The sequence below is a fragment of the Lipophrys pholis genome (genome assembly GCF_963383615.2).
Source record: "Lipophrys pholis genome assembly, chromosome: 14".
NCBI classification, from domain to species: Eukaryota; Metazoa; Chordata; class Actinopteri; order Blenniiformes; family Blenniidae; genus Lipophrys; species Lipophrys pholis.
Window position 1 is genome coordinate 3,233,232 of NC_137633.1, and position 15,223 is coordinate 3,248,454.

A 15,223-nucleotide genomic window follows, 5' to 3' on the forward strand; every position below is an offset into this window, starting at 1 on the left:
CAGCTTCGGACAGAAAACATTTTCCTTTCTCGATAAATAGAACTTCATTGACACTCATCTCAGTTTTAAGTTTGGCCCTCCGTCACAGAGAAACATGAAAATTACCTGATGAACCTGTAGAAAGAAAACTGCAAAACATTTTAGGTCCCATTTTCTAAAAAAAATATAGCCAGAACGACAATGCAAATGTCAAGTTTGAGGAAGTTGCATTAAGTTTTAGAACGATTTGTAGAAAGAAAAAACACTAATGTTCAAAAAACTGCAAAAGTAAATCAATATGGAACAAAAAAACATAAATACTAAGTATTATTGTCTCACACACTCACACACACACATATATATATATACAGTATATTGAGATATTTGTATTTTCCCATACTTTATAAAAGGTGTCTATTGTCCTCTCCAAATAAAATGACAATAATGTCTATATAGGTACAGCTAGTGCACATCATTAGAATTGCTTACAACTATTCAATCATTAATAACTAACGTTTTTTTGGGAAAAAATAGTTCAGGTCTCCTAAAATGTTGATATAGGAAGGACTAGTTTTCATTAAGATATGTATGTATGTACTTATCTGTTAAACCTAAATGTGAAGTTATGTGATTAGTGCGATCGTGGTTAAAGATTACATGGGCGTTCGTGATTACTCAAGGAAAAAAGCAAAACATGTGAAGTAGAAGAAGTATAAAAACAGTTTTTAAAGCAGGATGGCGTTTAAAAGCTTTAATTCTTCATATAGTTCATGCCTGTGATGTAAACAAGTTATATTCACTGTTGTTCCTCGACATGAAACTCAATGGATTAGACTAATGTAGTAACTTTGTGATATCAGACTGATCCACAAGATGGCAGTAACGGTACTCTGTCTCTCTCTAGGAACACTTGGGTGATGAAGAAGAAGAAGAAGAGGGACTGACAGACCTGAACTCGGAGGGGAAGCTGCCTGCATCATCTGCCGACCGAGCCAGGGACCCACAAGCTGAACCGCAGGAACAAAAATGGCGTTCACATTCGCGGCCTTTTGTTACATGCTCGCGCTGCTGCTCACGGCGGCGCTTATCTTCTTCGCTATCTGGCACGTAAGTACACGTTAGACAAGGAGGCCCGGCCCGTCCGTCCCGCGGTGGCGACAAAAGCGGGTGAGAGGGCGAGGAAGGGGGCCGGTGAACGTCCGGTGCTCGTAAGGCTTCAGGCCGGTGGCCGCGCGGTCCGGGACGTGTTCGGGCTCTGCGTCGCTCCCCGCGGCTCCCGCCTGGAGCGAACGTGATAACCTTCGCGCGCTGCCCGCTTAAAAAGAAAAAAAAACAAACCTTTCTAGAATGAATGGCACACACCCTGCTGCTGGCTAGCACACGTAACTAGTACCACAAACACCAATAAAATAGTCTCCACTTGTACATTTTTGCACATCTTTACGTGTTTCGTGGTTTCTGAAACATAAAACAAAGTCAGAAAACGCATGTTATGTTGTCGATCTTGCAAAAACAACCAAATGAAGCGTCGCGTTCGTCGCTAGCCGGTGTTTCGGATTGAGTGGTTTCCCTGTTGAGTGGTGACTGTTTTTTTTAGAGTCCCTTGTTGCCGCTAGTAACTACAGAGTCTCACGAAAGATACCCTTCAAAACTGTATTGTTAATGTGGCGTTCACCAGGACAGCTTCGGATTTGTGACCATTTTTTTAACATCTGCATCTCGAGCAGCATCAAGGGTCGCGAAAGGAAGTTGGTCATCAGTTAACAGGAAAACCAAGTGATCCGAAACACCGGCTAGTTAGCATTCTTAGCTTGTTAGCTGTTCCGTCCAATGGAGGAAGCGCTGTGATGTAGCTGTCATGTGTTTCCACATGTCGCATCTCTGCGTTTCGTAATGATTTTATGACCAGGTTTTAACTTGAGTGTAGGAAAGGACATGACGCGGGTTTTAGCCCTCATTAAGTACTTAAATTGAGTCCTTAAAGTTTTTGAGTCCTGATTGAGTCCTGGATTAAAAACAATGGCCGATAAATGTAACCTGTGTAAACAACACTCAGACAGCTTGGTTTAATAACACAATTTCCATTGATGTATCCACGATTATACTCAATTATAATTAAAGTTACTTAGCTGAAATTGAACTTAATTACAGGCAAAAGTAGGGTTAAACTATATTGTTTAAATACATGCCTCAAAAGAAATAGTTTCAACTCATTCAATTCAACTTTATAACATACCTAACTCGGAAGCACATTTCTTACACAAAAGTATATAGACATTAAGTTATAGGGATTTGTTTTGTAAACCAAAGGTAATGCAGGAATTTGCTGTCTTTGAAAATCCAAATTAGATTTCAATGTTAATGTAGATTATGTACGTAATCAGTAGCAAAGGATATCATGATGTATTTTTACTTAACTCTTTATAGGACACTCGTGAAAAGAAATTTGTAAATGTATAAAAGTTCTGTGTGATTTTAGGATATTTAAAGTTTAAATTGACTTCCTTTTTTGCCATCTATGTATGTTCAGTTGAATAATCAAACTGACACCCATATTTCACCATCTCTAGATCGACTACACACGATTGAGTACCGCTGTTCCACCATAGCATGTATTAGTGGAGCCAGATATAATTCATTGGACGCAGGGTGGGCTGCACATTGATTTAACTTTACATTTGTTGATTTGGGAGAATTGGGAACAAATGAGAAAGTCACTTGTTCAATAAAAGTGTCTGGTTGAGAAGCATCCAAGCATGTTTGAGTAAACCTGTCTTATGAATGAAAGTTTCTTTCTTTCTTTGTTTGTTTTAAATGTTGGACTTCAGATTTAAAGGGTCGTTCATTTTCTTTTCCCTTCCTTTTACTTGTAATTTGTTTGATTGGTAAAACAATTAAAACAAACATCGTGTTTAATGGTATGGATTCCGTTCTGCTGTTTGCACACGTACGCTTTTGATTCACACTGATCTGACCTGTGTCTTATTATATTTCCATCCCCTTCTTTCTACAGATAATAGCATTTGATGAGCTGAAGACTGATTACAAGAATCCTATAGATCAGTGTAACACTTTAAATCCGGTAAGTGCCGCAGCCGCAGCGCTCACACCCTCCTTGCCTCTGTGACTGCATGCAGATTCGCTCTGTTGAAAGAAGTTTTCTTTAGTTTAGTCCAGATTTATCCGCCTTTGTGTCTTCTTCAATCATTTCTCTGCACTGTTATGCTAAATAACCTGCCTGTTATGAATTCAGTGATCTTGTCAGCTGTCCAACTCTAATGCCTTTTTTGTTGTTTTGTTTGTTTGTTTTTTTCCTAATCTGCCTCTTTTGTGTTATCCTTTTTTTTTTTCTTTTTATTTAAATGGCAAAAAGACAGTTGAAAAGGTCAAAAAGATTAAAAGAGTCAAAATTGCATTAAAGGTTTGTACCAATCTTTAAAATGCCCGCTCAGTTCAACTCAGTCTGCAGTCTTGTCATATTGCACGAGGAAGTGTTTGCAAACGTCTTTTCAGTTAACTAATCTGAGATAAGGCCACAATTCAGCTTGGGATTAGACGACAAACCACCTGTGCATCCAGTTGATTTAATCTTTTTAGTGTTAATTTATTGTTATTTTCCCCTTTTTTGTATTTTTTGTTGTAATATTTCATCGTTAATTTTTGAAAAATGGCAACTTTTAGGAGGTAAACATTCGTAGACGTAACAGCATGTTTTACGTTTGGCTGAACCACATTTTCTTCAAGAGACTGAAGTTTATCTGCTGATGGTAAAACCTGAGGTATTCCAGTTTTTAGATCAACTCCCTGTTAAGTGATCTGTCGCTGCTGATTTTAGTTGGAAGTTTAGCTGTTAACTGAAAAGACTTGCAAATGCTCGAAACATGCATGATCTTTATTACAACCTACCCCTTGTTTGCATAAAGTGCTACAGTCACTGGTGACGTAAACTCTCAGAGACGTCCGACACAATTCTTTTAGCGTTCGTAGTATTTACAGGCAGATTATTGGTGATTGGATAGAGAAGCTTTTGGGGGTTATGTTATGGTTCACCATGTTTGATTGTAGTATTTTATTTAGATTTTTTTTTATCAGAAAAATGCAGCTCATATAATGTATTTATTTATTTATTTATTTTCTATTTTGTGGCGGCTGCGGTTTGAGTCAGCAATTAGCAGATTTCCACGAGTGTTGGTGAGCTCAGTGTTTGGCAGCGACCTAAATCACCTGTGGTTCAGAGCAGATGGCCGCAGAGTCCCGACTCTCTCCAGCTCAGCATTATTTGGGAGCCACTGATTGGTCTGTGATTTTACTGGTAGGAGGAGATTTTAGTATTTCTTATTTTTTTTGTTTGTTTGTTTTTATAAACACACAGATTTCTCTGTAATAATCTGTGATGCACGGTACAATCCGCCCTGCAGCTTCGAAGGCGGCCGTTCTTTTCAGCTTTGCACAGATATTTTTGTGCCGGGATCATTTCTTTTGTTCTATTTGGCAGCACAGTGCAGGATTTCAGCACATTATAGCCCCCTCCTCTTCCTCCTCTTCCTCCTCCTCCCCTTCGCTACACTTTCCACTGCCCCCTCACCTTTCCATCTGTGGGCTGTTGGTCGCCCTCCTCCCGCCCTCTGCTCTTTTTGAATGCATGGCTTCCATGTGGCGCCTCCATCTGCCCCCGTGAACCCCCGCACCAGTGCGGAGCTCCGGCAGCCTGAGTCGGGCTCCTTTGCATCAAACACTGCTCGCGCTCGCAGCATGGTCCTTTCTCCGGTGTGTCGTCCAGTCGGTCCCGTCTGTCAGGAGTTTGGATGATCTGTAGTTCTGCAAAACAAAAAGATGTTGATGCTTATTGATGCGTGTCCCTCCTCTTTTACTCGTGGTCATACAGTGCATGACGGACAATTCGGGGAATTACCTTTTTTTTTTCTTTAAATTATTATTGTTAATTGAGTTCCAACAGATTGTTGATTCCAATAAATAGCTCGCATTATATAGCTGATGATCTCATATTGTCTATTTATGTGAAACTGGAAGCACCTGCAGCCAATTTGGATAAAAAAAAAACCTCTTTCAACAGAGTCTTGTTATTTGACACCAGCCTCATTCCTTGATTTAGTTTATAAAAAAACAAAAGTTCTCAACCTTTCACCGTTTTTTATCCGTTTACATGTCAAAACAGCGTTTGTGTAATAAACCTGCAGGTTAATAGTTAGAATTGGCTCCACAAAAGGTCAAACTTTAAAACTTGCAGCCTCACTTCAACTCTTCATTAGTATTTCCGCCTGTTCTCGTTCTCTGTGGAGCCCAGAGCCATTTTTAGAAGTGCGGCTCCTAAAATAGTTAAACCCGTTGAGTGAAAATGAATCTTTGGCTTTGAGGAGCTGCAGCTATGATCACAGAGGTTCAGGCTCCTACAAGTCACTGCAGTTGGACACAAAACTATTTTAGGGACATTTTTAAAGACTCAAAAGAAGAAAGTGCCGACTGTGCGGTTTGATTCTGACCTCCCGTTGCAGCTGGTGCTCCCGGAGTATCTCATCCATTTCTTCTTCTGCGTGATGTTCTTCTGCGCGGCCGAGTGGCTCACCCTCTTCCTCAACCTACCGCTGCTGGCTTATCACGTCTGGAGGTACGTGTCCCGCCGACTCCCCTCGAGACGAGTCCTCCCGAGGTTTGTCAGATTAGACTTTGTGGAATCGGGAGCAAACCTGCCGCCCTCTGTGGTTCCTGTGCTGCAGGTATATGAGCAGACCTGTGATGAGCTGTCCAGGACTCTACGACCCGACGACCATCATGAACGCCGACATCCTGGCGTACTGTCAAAAAGAGGGCTGGTGCAAGCTGGCTTTCTACCTCCTCTCGTTTTTCTACTATCTCTACGGGTACGTTTCTCTGCTTTTCTTTTGAAATCCCCGCCGTGTAAACCTACAGCAGCGTCACTAGAGAGTGGCCTGAGCCAGCCTGTGTCACCCTAAACGCCGTTTTTGTTGGTGCCTTCGCCGACAGGATGATCTACGTTCTGGTGAGCTCCTAAACGAGGACGACGGAGGAGGAGGAGGAGGAGGAGGAGGAGAAGGACCTGCATGTACAGTAGACGACCAGACACTATGATCTTTAGTGCTGGAACACTGGACCTGCGGCGACCACTGATCAGCAACACCAGACGCCATTTTGACGCGGACGAACTCTTGACCCCCCCCCCCCCCCCCCCCAAAACACCCAGAGTGTCATTTCAGAAACATTTAGCCCGTTTTGAGAGAGAATCTCGGTCGCAGCGTTCCTCCCAGAGCACTATAGCTGAAATATTTTATGGAAAAACACGGACTGATTGAACGAGTTGCTCTTTATTTTTAACGGTGTGATGATTTTTTTGTTCTTTTTTTTTTTTTTTGATGCTGGGGATTTAAATAAAGTTGTTTGTTTTTTTTCCATCACGGTTTCCGAACTTTTGGGTTTGTTTACAACGTAGGTAGACATTTTCAGGTGTGCATTTTATGTGTGAGACTCTTGAGCCGCGTTCGCTTCCTCCCGTGAGTTAGAGCTACTTCCAACCTGCCGCCACCTTTTAATAAAAAAACAAAACAAAACCAAGCCGCTACCCAGACTCCCAGATCGGACTGCAGCGAGGTGCACTGAGGCCGTTATCAGAGCGAGACGTGTTGCACAAGAACAATCAGAGTCTGGTTTTCATGCATTATCACGTATCCCGGTTGAACTCTACTGGCAATATTCTCCGTGTGAATCCAGAGTAGGCCGCCACCGCGTGTTTGTGACTTGTACTCCTGTAGAATCAGCTATCGATGCTCTAAAGAGGTAGACTCAACAGTCCGGGGACGTATTCGGCATTTCGGAGGCAAAAGTTTTGTTCGTCTGCTGATGTGCCACTGTTGACTGTACCTTTTCTTTCTTTTCTGTGTTTGTGCTTTTTTTTTTTTTTTTTTCATTCCAACACCAAAATATTTCACTTTGTTAGAAACTCCAGTGTTTATTTATTCAGTGTTTTAATTCTTTTTTTAGGATTTTTTGAAAATATCAAGCACTCCTCGCAGTGTCAATCATTTCCAGAATCAAAATCTGGATTTATTTTTTTTTAAGTTTTAAATTGAAATTAAACCTGTTTTTTCCCCATTATTAGTGTATTTATTGCCATTTCCAACATGTAAATTTATCAGGGAAAAAGATTTATCATTTTCACAAACATTTAAATCCCATGGTGTCTCATTTCAGAAATGATTTATTTGAATCTAAATAAAAAGTATCCCACTCTGTTCAAGACTGGAGCGTTATTACACTGTTTTGATCTTTTTATTTCCAGATAAAAGTTGTAGTTTTGTCGTTATTGATTCTTAATCCGACTCCTAATGTTTGACTAAAATGGGAAGATTACCAGTTGGGAAACCTGTCGCCTACTATCATCCATAAACTTATATTTAGCATTCATTGTGTGAATCTGGTTCCACTTTAAATCAGTATTGCCTTAATGTATTCCAGGCATGTAAATCAAATTTAAATATATTGCTGAAATTAGATATATTATACCCCTTGATTCAAAATCTCAATATATTACATGAAAAGCAGGTAAAATGATTTAGTTTGTCCCAGAAATTCTTTATAAACTCACATTTAAAACAGGTTTGTTGACCAACAGGTGATTAAAACAAATTCACATTATTTTTGCCGATCCACACCTCGATGTTAAACACTGACGAGACTAATCACTGAGGAAATGTTTATATTTGTTCTTCAGAGCATCAACATACTGGATATTTCCCTTTAGGGGTTGAACATGATATATTTGACTCGACTAAGAAAAGATCTGGAAATCCAGCAGCAAGACTCCGAATCTTTTCTTAGAAATTTATTATTATTTTTTTTTAAATTGGGTGGGAAAAAAAACGACCAAAAACATGTTTATAATTGAATTTTATTTCTAAAGCGCCAACGGTCATCTCAAGGCACTTTGACAGCGAAAAACAAAAAATCCCACACGAGGAATCAGAGACGACGAAAAGCAAAAACTCCTTTTCGCAGTTAGAAACCTGCAGAACCAGACCGAGGCGACGGCCTCCATTGACACAACTTCAGAAAAACACAGAAACAAATTGTACTCAAACTTTATTAGAATCAGGCGAAGCATAAAAAGCAATATATTAGAGTATTCCATTAAAGTGCAGTTCCTGGGGAAACGAGTGAGCGATCACATGCTGGGAGATTCGTCCCAGCTGGCGTCCTGAAGGGAGGGGCGCCGATCACCGGGACACCGAGCGCTCCGACAACGCCTCTCTGCTTTCTAGATAGTCTGCGTACTTTGACCGAAACTCGTGGATGAAGTTGTATTGCTGCAGTGAAAAACAAAACAAAGAAATCGAGAAGATCTGCTCAAACACTCGACTGTGGAAGAGAAATAGACTTAATGATTAATAATGAAGCTTTTCCCAGCTAACCCTCGCAATTAAAAAAGTGCGAGGAATGGCAGCACAAGATATCAAAATGTACAATACGCATCTTGCAAAAGACTGAATGAAACTGACCGAGTTTTAAAGAATAAAGATAAGAGTGAATAATCAGGATGAATTCGCAAAAATTTATACGATAAAAAAAAGCATTTTCAGAACTCAAGAGCAGAAAAATAAAACTGACCAGACACACAGACGACTGAAAAAAACTACTTTCCAGCTGTTGTGAACTAGGGGGCCAAAACAGAGGCCACGTTTACACGTCCCCGGGTTTTAAGACAAACTGATATTTCCTCTTTGCGTTTACAAAATAAAAAAAAAATCTTCATTGACAGGGATCGTATATATATCCACACGCGCTACAGAGCTGCTATGAGCAACCAAACCTGTAGGGGGCAGTGTAACGAGAAGCCATGATAGCCAATCAGAATCCTGAAAAAATATGACATCACAAATTGTGACGTAAACCTCCGCCCACTTTCAATTAGATGCAAGTGGAGACCGTTTTTTCTAAATCTCCACTGTGGCCGGAGTTTTCAGGAAACTCGTAGCTGCGGCTCAAACGCAGAGAAATGACATGCAGGAGGAAACGCTCAGAGGAGAGTCCTCTTGGGTTCACTTGCAAAAGCAGGAAATCGCTTCCGAGTAGATGTGATCACCTTCACCTCCTCCTCCTCCTCCTCCTCTTCCTCACCTTCACGGTCTGTACGGCTCCTCCTCCTCGCAGCTCCCGGAGGATCTCGATGACCTGGCCGGGTGTCAACAGCAACGAGAGCTGCAGCAGCAGACAGGCAGCGACTGAACAGAGCGGATATGAAACCATGAGGGAGGATTCAAACGGTTAAGAGACATATTTTAGATTCAAATACAAAAAAACATCCTTACTTAGCACAGAGCGTCCAAGACCCGCATAGCAGCTGAAGGAAAAAGAAAAGAGGAAATTCAGTGAGATGGGATCTCTGCTGTGTGATGAGGTTTCCTGAGGATCGCTAAAAATAGATGGTGAGACGCCATCTGCCGTTTCAGAATAGTTTAAAAATATTCTGAATATTAAAATACACAATTACTGTCGAATAACCTTTGTATTTTTAACCCTTCAAATTAAGATGCAGGCTATGAATGTCAGGTGGTTCCACTGTGACGTCAATTCCCCTCAGATTGACCCGATTCCAGATCCACCGCCGGGGGACCAGAGGCCCGTCGCCTGGCGAGGAGCTTCAGGAGCACAATCCACACAAACACAACACCTTTCTATAGTCAGAGGACAGAAGTTAAATCAAATCCTTCGCCAGCTTGAGCTGAAATGCTCCTGCGGCCTCCTGATGAGTCATGATTCGATCCACGATCCAAACGGGTTCAATACCTCACCGACATTCTGTCAGACAAACCGCAAGATCGGTGAGAAAAAGTGCTTCAGAAACGCCGGATCACTGATGAGAAGAGCAAAATGTAGAAAAACATTGATGAGCTGCATCAAGTAGCTGCTGAAGAACTCGGATCGTACACATAAGAACCGGATACCGTGCACGTTTTCATGTTCTGTACTCGTGGAAGAATCACATTTCCCATGTTTTCATGCCCTGTTGTCATGGAAACATCAGGTTTCCCGCCCCGTCCTCGTGTTTCCCCACATTTCCTACGCTCCCATCGTCATGAAAATGTGACGTTTTCCCACAAACTCCTGTTCTGTAGTCATGGAAGAGAGACGTCTTTAAACTCCATCACCATGTTTCCATGACGTTTCCCGCTCGGTTGTCATGGAAACATCCCGCTGCCTCGTTCTCAGAAACTTTACATTTCCTGTATTTTCTAAAGATGCATCGTCACCAAAACGTGGCGTTTCCCACGTTTCCACGCTCTGTCGTCATGGAAACGCCACGTTTCCAAAAAGTCGGCACTCAAAGTACATGGTCACTTCATTTCCGGTCGCTGGTTGGTCCAGGCTGTGGTCTGGGCTGAGAGGTTGCATGTTCTCCACGTCCACATGAGGGTTGGAGGTGAAATACTTTGACTGAAAGCAGCAGGTTTGTTCCGTCGTCGGTTTAAAAGCAGATTTTGACTCACTGGATGACGGTCCGCCGTTTGCCCTCCAGACACTCCCGCAGCTCGTCCAGGATCTCGCAGCAGTACTCCAGGGCCGGAGCGTCTCCGTCCAGGAAGGGCTTGTGGTGGACCCGGAAGCCTCGGCGCTGGTACAGCTCCAGCAGGTAGGGGACGCGGTACTTCACCAGCTCCGCCCTGCTGCAGAAAACAAACACATCCTGGACGCCCTGGTTCTGCAGCTCATCTGGAAACGAGGGGGAACGGCGGTCAAACTCACTTTTCAGAACTCCGGTGGAAACAGGAGCCTGGAGGGTCAAACTGCAGCAACATTCTCTCCCATTAATTAAACTTTATGTACTGAAGTATGTGATTTTAATCACATTTTCTGATCTGCATATTTTTGTAGCTTACTCTAAATTTATTATTTTCAAAGAACATTTCTTGGTTTAAATCTGTATTTTCTGTTTAATATAGTCTCTTTATTACTCTTTTGTCCCAGAAGTGATTTGATCTTTGATATTTTAAACGAGTAAAATGGATCAAGTACAATTAATCCTTTAACTAGTTTTATTGTTTTACTTGTGCTCTGAAAAAGCGATGCCTCTTCTTGTAAAAGTGAAACTAAAACAGTTGCATTAACACAAAATGTTTAAAAGTTAAAGCAGTTATTAGTGTAAAAGCCCAAAGGTCCAAAACTAATTTTATACAATTAATAATCTGTTAAATTATGCAGATTGCACTCGATTGTTATGAAACATTTCTGCTTCACACCACAGGTGGAAGTAACATTATTGAAATTACAAAGTATTTTTTGCATCACTTAACATTTTCAATTCAGTTTTACTCAAAGAAAGTTTGATTTTCAACATAATTCTCATAAATGAGCACAATTTAAGTACCGTGACATCAGTGTATATGGAGTAGGACTATCTGATGCTCTTTAAACCTTTTCCCGGCTCCAGTGTGTCCTGATATCTCACCAAGATCTCTCGTCGTATTCCTGCGGATCTCTTTGTACTTGCAGCCTAAACGTCAAAAAAAAATTACATTTTAATTCAGAGTTTAGTTAAAAAGCGAAACTTAAGCTCTGAAGTGAGGATAAAGTAAGAGTCTACCTGGAAGTCCACATACTCCGATAGACTGCGAACACTCGATTATGGACAAATGCAACCTTGAAAGCAAATGAACAAAGACGTGTAGGTTTTACTTTTCCAACACGAAAGAATTAAAATCAAAACGCACGAGACAACCGTTGAATAAACTGACCAGGAGACGTGGAACGGAGTCTCCTGCTCGCCAATGTCTTCATCTGAAGACGAGTCGAAGTTACTCTCTCTGGTGGACGCGGCCCTGCAGAGCCACGACGACAACTTCAGTTCAGCAGGAACAATTCTAGAAACCGCTTTTCTTTAATGGTCTGTCAGCAACTAATCATGGGCTCAATAAAAATCACGAAAATGTGTGAAATGTGGAATCTAAACATAAAAAAAAAAATCTGCGCCGACTTTTACAGGATTTCTCATAAGATTTGGTGGATAATTGGCAATATTGGCTCAACCAGTGGTAAAACCATAAATTTAAGCAGATTTGACCTTCATGCACTTTTATTATTATTATTATTATGATTTTAACACGCAGATTATAAATATCACAACAGACTGACTGAACGGAGATCAACTGAATCCAGTAGGCAAATTGAAAATGACAGAATTTCAAATATGAAAAGTGCAATTAATCTAGAAATAGTACAGTTAACAAATTTCTCACAGATTACTTCTAATGATTTCTTATTTAAAAACACAAAACTAAGAAAGATTAAGCGAAAAGAATAAAATGAAACTTGGGAAAACAAATCGCAGTCTGGTAACAGTAAATTAGAGGGTAACATTACAAATTCTTTTTAGACTTTGTTCAACACCGAGTTGCAAGCCGATATTTAGAACGTCGAGCATCACTTACATTTGTTTTTGTCCGCGTTACGTTAAAGTTTTGCGAGCAGGGAGCAAAACCTTCATTACAACGTCACATCTGTCAAATGAAAACAAGTTACAATCACTGCAAATGGGATTTCAACCATGGAAAACCTTTAACAGTGAATAAAGGAGAATTCCTGCACATCATTTTCAAGCTGTTCTTCAATAACTTTAAAATGTTTAAATATTGAATTATACTGAAAGACTGAATATTGAGTGGTTTCATAATATAGTGAGCATTTCTGTGCCAAGTCTGCATGTTCTCCCTGTGTGACACGGTTTTCTGGCTTCCGCCCACAATGCAAAAACATGCATTTAATAGGCGACCTTAAAAGTAAGAGCATGTGTGTGTTCGTCCTGCGATTATCTGCAGACCGGTTCGGGGTGCACCCCGCCGTCGCCCACAGCTGAATGGATGAGCTGCACAGTTTCAACAAGATCAGCAGCCGAACAGCCGGGAAGAGAGAGTCGCTTTGCACATCTAGTCTCAACCATGAACATGAGTCTGTGTAAAAGCAGCAGAAAATTAAACTGAAGATAAACTGTGTTTTATGTTCGTTCATGATGGGTTTAAAGAAAAGTGCATTTAAACAGTATGTGACCCCTGGACTAAACTGAGTTGACACCACTCCAACTGAACTCAGTCATGTGTCTTGACATTTGAGCCTCATCTTGAGCTCTTTAGTACATCCTCATCAGTTTATAAAACACCCAGAGAGTTCAAATACATAAGATACCTACATTTACTTAGACTAATCGGCTCAGTTAAGAGAAAATGAACTGATGAAGCCATCTGGATATCAAAAAATGAAATATCATCTAAGACATATGAAAAACAAAGGATATACACATTTAATCAACTTATGTAGTGTGAACAGAAAAAAAAAATCATCTTTAATTTCCATGCAAAGGAGTAAAAGGTGTGAGTTCAAGGATACTTTGCCATTGGTTGATTATAGCTCCTGATTCATCACCACCTTGAGCAATCAAACGAGGAATAACAGCAGTTCTCGGGTTTAAATGGATTAAATTTATGGCTTTAGTAGGACGCAGAGGTTCAAACAAACGCAGTCAAAAGCAACACGCAATGGGTTTGACAACCACGCGAATCACTTGAGTTGTGCAAAGACTTTTTACTGCGCAAAATGAGACTGAATACAGCTTCTCTCCTGCACACCTGTTCCCATCTGACCGAACGTCAGAAAAAGACCGGAAGTGGATGAGAAAGTCGAGACTGTGCAGCTCACGTGAGAAAGAGAGAGAGAGAGAGAGAGACACGGAAGGAAAAATTAGAGCTTCGTCTCTTTGAGGCGCAGTTCCAGAGAAAAAGACGCACATGTCGCCTGTAAAGAGTTTAAAGAGTCGCTTCTCTCTCACTCACCGGCATGTTGTTGCTCTCAGTGCGACGCGTTGACGTCCGCAGCTGCCACAGTTTAAAAAAAAATTCAATGCTGCCCGCAGCCAATCAGGTGCGAGCGTTGCCCTTAAGCCACGCCCACCAACAAAGTGACTCGCGCTCGATTCTGTCAGAAGAGGCGAGACAGAGGGGCGGAGTCGTGAACGTTCGACAACCGGAAAAAAAAGAAATACTAATAAAAATGAGAACATTTAGAATTAAATGAACAGAAAATAGAAAACATGCAGAGATTAAAAAAACGTCCAAGAAACAAAAATGTTCAAGCGTTAAAGATAAATAACGAATAATGAAGTTTTAATTATATTTTTAATTTACATATTTGGTGCAGAAAAATTTAAAACGGCTTCTGCATGTTTGGTTCTGACTCTGGAAACAGAAAACAGGTCTGGATGGTTAATGAAATAACAATGAAAGATGTTTTATGTAAGGAATGTTATTTGGAAATGAACTCCCATTATTATGCAGATGACACACTAATATATTCATCTATTAAACCAGATTAAACTGAGAAAATGTCTTAAAGACATAAAAGCCCTGGATGAGCTGTAACTTTCTGCTTCTGAACTCAGATAAAACAGAAGTTATTGAATTTGGCCCAAAACATCTGAGAGAGAAATGATCTAAACATGTAGAGACACTGGTTGACATTACTTTGACCTCCAGTAATGTCAGACAGAATACACAGGAGTCAGACTGAGAGCGATTTAAAAAGTTGAAGACAATTTTAGTACATAATTTTTTGCAGGACAAAAGATAACAACCTTTGCATGATTGTCCAGGAGTTTTTCTAACTATGACGTCGGAGAGCGCCTTCTTAAAGGCTGAATTGTTTTGAGAAAGATCCACCTTCTTCCTCCACTGTAGACCATGAAGGTTACAAAAAGTAGCACAGAGGTTCCAAAAGTGTCGACGCAGGTCATCCTTGAAAATCAGACTGCAAAATTACACATCAGTCTTTATGAGACAAAAACAAGATTTCCCAAACAGATATTATCTAAAACTGACTTAGATTGAAGCAGGATTATTAAGAATAAGGACTCCACACAGCCGTGAGGAGGTAAACACTCCACCACCATGCAGCATCATCTTAAAATGTAATTTTGAACAATCTCAGGTAAAGTTTGTCTTTCACCATCTTGCTATGTTTTAATAATAATAATAATAATCATCTTCCAGTGCAAAACACATTTGTAAACGTACTTTCAGAACACAGCCTGGTCGACAGGCGTTGAGGTGTGTAGGACTGCCTCCGCAGCACAGACACAAGCCGACTTCTCCACTAAATCACAGGAGCTTTTGCTCGCAGGGCGTCATGCAGCACAGAGCAGCTCAGAGCAGCAGCAACCTCCACACACTAA

The 15,223-nt window shown here is 40.8% G+C and overlaps 2 protein-coding genes across 4 annotated transcripts; one reads left to right on the forward strand and one right to left on the reverse strand.

Annotated features, from left to right (window-relative positions):
* Positions 1–883: 883 nt before the first annotated feature.
* cnih1 (cornichon family member 1) lies at positions 884–7,242 on the forward strand. Of its 2 annotated transcripts, XM_080479995.1 has the most exons (6): positions 896–1,086; positions 2,993–3,061; positions 3,353–3,400; positions 5,493–5,605; positions 5,715–5,858; positions 5,983–7,242. In XM_080479995.1, the coding sequence occupies exons 1-6, from the start codon at positions 1,006–1,008 to the stop codon at positions 6,008–6,010; spliced, it is 483 nt and encodes a 160-aa protein (XP_080336121.1). In that variant the 5' UTR covers positions 896–1,005; the 3' UTR covers positions 6,011–7,242. The 2 variants fall into 2 exon arrangements, with proteins under 2 accessions (XP_080336122.1, XP_080336121.1); XM_080479996.1 differs by lacking the exon at positions 3,353–3,400 and having other exon boundaries at positions 884–1,086.
* Positions 7,243–7,885: 643 nt separating this feature from the next.
* cdkn3 (cyclin dependent kinase inhibitor 3) lies at positions 7,886–13,971 on the reverse strand. 2 transcript variants are annotated; one of them, XM_080479993.1, is made up of 9 exons: positions 13,830–13,971; positions 12,435–12,503; positions 11,742–11,825; positions 11,591–11,646; positions 11,456–11,500; positions 10,497–10,719; positions 9,318–9,349; positions 9,127–9,230; positions 7,886–8,315 (listed from the first exon to the last, which is right to left on the reverse strand). In XM_080479993.1, coding segments are annotated over exons 2-9 (636 nt in total). In that variant the 5' UTR covers positions 12,437–12,503; positions 13,830–13,971; the 3' UTR covers positions 7,886–8,225. The 2 variants fall into 2 exon arrangements, with proteins under 2 accessions (XP_080336119.1, XP_080336120.1); XM_080479994.1 differs by lacking the exon at positions 7,886–8,315 and adding an exon at positions 8,338–8,367 and having other exon boundaries at positions 13,830–13,898.
* Between the last annotated feature and the right edge of the window lie 1,252 nt (positions 13,972–15,223).

Excerpts from the sequence above, each read along its gene's own strand:
- cnih1 (XM_080479995.1), top strand. The coding sequence starts at position 1,006 with ATGGCGTTCACATTCGCGGCCTTTTGTTACATGCTCGCGCTGCTGCTC. Across the intron at positions 5,606-5,714 it reads CTGGCTTATCACGTCTGGAG|GTATATGAGCAGACCTGTGA; the intron begins GTACGTGTCCCG and ends CCTGTGCTGCAG. Across the intron at positions 5,859-5,982 it reads TTTTTCTACTATCTCTACGG|GATGATCTACGTTCTGGTGA; the intron begins GTACGTTTCTCT and ends CTTCGCCGACAG.
- cdkn3 (XM_080479993.1), bottom strand. Across the intron at positions 11,501-11,590 it reads CGGAGTATGTGGACTTCCAG|GCTGCAAGTACAAAGAGATC; the intron begins GTAGACTCTTAC and ends TTTGACGTTTAG. Across the intron at positions 10,720-11,455 it reads GAATACGACGAGAGATCTTG|ATGAGCTGCAGAACCAGGGC; the intron begins GTGAGATATCAG and ends CCTCGTTTCCAG.